Here is a 3620-nt window from a genome sequence, read left to right on the forward strand (position 1 = left end):
GTTATAAAATATAAAACAATGGAGAAGAAGAAGAATAGAGATAGGAGAAATAGTAATTCTTATTTCTCTTGAGGGATGAATAATAATGAAGAAAAACCACTTTATTTATAAGGGAAAACTAACCTTGGAGTTTGTCTTTTTCATAAATAGACATTCACAATATATAATAAAGTAGGTATTCACTATATATGGTAAAGTAAACATTTACTATATATGGTAATACATTTATAAAAAAAAAATTATTTTTTCTTTTTTCAATCTAGATTACTCGTACAAAATTTAGAAACAACTCAAGTTACTTTTAAAAAATTCAAAAATAACTTAATTTTATATTCATGACCAGAAATATCATGAATTTTTAAATATCATTTTTCCTTTTAAAAGAAAAAACTTTTTTCAAATTTTATAATAAAACATGCTCAAACGCCCATTAAATTTTTGATATCAATACATTAGGAGAAAAAAAAAAAGATCATCACCTCTTATACACATCAACGCAACAAAGAAGGCCTCTTCTTTATTCAATCTGTGTTGTCCCTGTCTCTCTTGTCTCTTAGCCTTCTTGATTACTATTTTCTAGTTTACTTTTGTTTTGAATACTACTACAAGCAAAGCTTTTTGTGTTCTCATTATAGTTTTGCTGTTTTATCAAAGTACAAATTGCAGTAATTCATAGAAAGGTACATCAAAAGTAGTGTAGAAAAAAGAGTATGGGTTTAGCTAAAATTAGTTATGCCTTAGCCTTTTTCTAGAGTATTATATTTTCTTGTGATGGAAACTGCAAAGTTGGATGGCATGTACTTTTTGGTGGCAACAACAACAATCGTATCGGATTTTACATAACAGGAAGAATCATTAGTAACACAAAGATTTCACAATCAAAAGCTGGAACATCAAAAGCAGTACAACAACAATTTTCTGAGTCTGGATCCTAAGAGGAAGAAGAATCTTTATCATCATTATCAAAATGTAGAAGAAGAGGAGGAGGAAGAAGGAGAAGAAGAAAACCAAGAATCCCGTTGCCATATAGACCCTCGAGAACATTTTCTTCATTTTCAACAACCAAACGAGCTATTTTCTCATCTTCCCTATCAAGATTTACACACTTTACAACAAGCGCAACCCAAAAAACGCGCTTATTTTCCTCCTTCTACTTCTTCATGCCGAAAGAAAAAAGTGGAACATGCAATGGGAACATCATCAAGATTTGGTTCGAGGAATTCTGGTGGTGGGGAGATTGTGGAAGTACAAGGTGGGCATATTATAAGGTCTATTGGTCGAAAAGACCGGCATAGCAAAGTATGCACAGCCAAAGGACCAAGGGACCGGAGAGTACGCCTTGCTGCCCATACAGCCATTCAATTCTACGATGTTCAAGACCGTCTTGGCTATGACCGTCCGAGTAAAGCTGTAGACTGGCTTATCAAAAAGGCGAAGGCTTCGATAGATGAGCTAGCTGAATTGCCACCATGGAAACCAACTATTGGTCCCACAACAAACAATACTCTTGATCAAGAAAAGGATCTTGGAATACAATGTGAAGAAGCTCAATTTGTTGGTGATAATAATGATGATAATGTTGTTGGTCCATCTAGTAAAAGGGCAATGATAATGTTGCGCAATGAAAGTGATACTAGAGTTTTGCACCAGAACAACAGTGCAAGTTCAAGTGGTGAAAATGCTAATGCAAGTGCAAGTGCAAGTGCAAATGCAAGCTTTTTGCTTCCATCTTTGGATTCTGATGCCATTTCTGACACTATTAAGTCTTTTTTCCCTATGGGTGGTGGTTCAACTGACGGTAATTCTTCAGCTATGCAGTTCCAGACCTTCCAGGAACACAATTTGTTGTCAAGAACTAGTAGCCAGAGCCAAGAATTGAAGCTCTCTTTACAATCTTTTCAAGATCCCATTTTACTCGACTTCCAAAACCTTCAGTCTCAGCATCATAACCGTCACACAGAACAAGCACAAACTCAATTTCAAGCATCAAACTTCTTTACTGGAAGCACCCCACTTATCGGTTTTGGTGCTTCAGGCTGGCCTGAGCATCAGCATCTGCCAGTGGAACTCGGCCGGATGCAAAGATTGGCTGCTGCTCGTGCTGGTGGAAACAACTCCACCGGCATAGCTCTTGGTGGCGGGGCAGTCACTGGAGCAGGTGGTTACTTGTTTAACTCACCACCTGCCCCGCCACTGCTACAGCAGTTGTTCGGCCAAAATCAGTTTTTGTTTCAGAGGGGACCCCTTCAGTCCAGTTACTCACCTTCGATTCGTGCATGGTTAGATCCATCAGCGATCGCTATAACCACAACTGATTCAATTCATCATCACCAATATCATCAAGCTGTGCTGCCTATGTGTTCAGCATCAGTTTCTGGTATTGGATTCGCGTCAGAAGTAAGCGGATTCTCTGGCTTTGACATTCCTGCACGAATCCAAGGTGAAATAGAGGAGCATGATGGTGGTTCCAACAAACCATCGTCTGCTTCCTCTGATTCTCGCCATTGAGTTAGCTCGACAAATGCTCTCCCTTGATTGCCCGACAGGTGAATCACTTCATCATTCAACTCTTTTAAGTTTCAGATCAAATTCCTTTGCATTCGACAGCCGTCCTTGAAATGTAGTTTACTGTTACATTGAGATTGATTTTCAGGAACAAGTACTATACTTCAAGATGGGAATGGAAAAGGACAGGCCGGAGAAAGGGTGATGGTTCATTATCGAGTCTGATTCAGTGGTAATTCACCATGGAAGAAGAATCCTGAGCATAGTTTCAGGTTTTCTTTTAATCAAATTTCAGTGTAATATTCTATATTTGTTGTTTTGTGATCTAGCCTTGTTCATGTATAAGTGTGTTTTTCTAGCTAGCTCAATTGCTAATTTAGGATTGCTGTATTTTTGTTGCCTAGACTTGTCAAGTTGCTGTTGTTTGCTTATCATCTTCAGTTCATTTTCAATTGAATGTTTCCAAATGCTGAGTGCCAATTCTGGCTCTCATCTCTCTGTTGCAATTTCTTGCTAACCTGATTGCTTTGATATGCATTTAAGTTGATGAACGAAGACCATTGCTATGTTGCTCGGCTCTCCAAAAATGTTGCAGCAACCGTGTCGGATCCTTCAAAAATGCCTTATTTTGGAGGGTCCGACATTCATCCATCAAATTATTGAAGAGTTCGAGCAACATATTAGGACAGAGCTTTCTTTTCATTGATTGTTTTTTACAACTTTCATGTTTCAATGGCTTCTTTAAGTTACCTGATCTTTTAACATCCCTATCACTGCATGGATTTTTGGAAGCATTAGAAGTGTAAGTCATTAGTTACCCAAAAAAGTGCAAGTCATTTTCTGTGAACAGGTAAAGTAATTAAGGGTATTAAGGGTGGTTTTAGATGGCTATATTATATCTAGCTTCTATTTTAAATTGCTTATTTAAGTAGATTATTCTCTTATTATCCTACACATTTGTTGTGCAATCAAATTATCAAGAAAGCAGAAATAAGTGGAATGTGAATTCACTAGCTGTTCATTGTGTTGATTCAATAGGAAGACCTTATGAGGTAATTTATCTTCTCATGGAAACAAAGGGTCATTCACTGCACGTGGATAGAAGGTTGTAGTAA

The 3620-nt window shown here is 37.3% G+C and overlaps 1 protein-coding gene across 1 annotated transcript; it reads left to right on the forward strand.

Annotated features, from left to right (window-relative positions):
- Positions 1–444: 444 nt before the first annotated feature.
- LOC107842427 (transcription factor TCP4) lies at positions 445–2985 on the forward strand. Its single transcript, XM_016686266.2, has 2 exons — positions 445–2546; positions 2654–2985. Exon 1 carries the CDS (start codon positions 1189–1191, stop codon positions 2506–2508), a length of 1320 nt encoding a protein of 439 aa, XP_016541752.1. The 5' UTR covers positions 445–1188; the 3' UTR covers positions 2509–2546; positions 2654–2985.
- Positions 2986–3620: the final 635 nt, after the last annotated feature.

Source organism: Capsicum annuum, chromosome 9 (genome assembly GCF_002878395.1).
Source record: "Capsicum annuum cultivar UCD-10X-F1 chromosome 9, UCD10Xv1.1, whole genome shotgun sequence".
Taxonomy (NCBI): domain Eukaryota; kingdom Viridiplantae; phylum Streptophyta; class Magnoliopsida; order Solanales; family Solanaceae; genus Capsicum; species Capsicum annuum.

Bases quoted from the DNA above. Each gene is read 5' to 3' on its own strand.
- LOC107842427 (XM_016686266.2), top strand. From the start codon at position 1,189: ATGGGAACATCATCAAGATTTGGTTCGAGGAATTCTGGTGGTGGGGAG.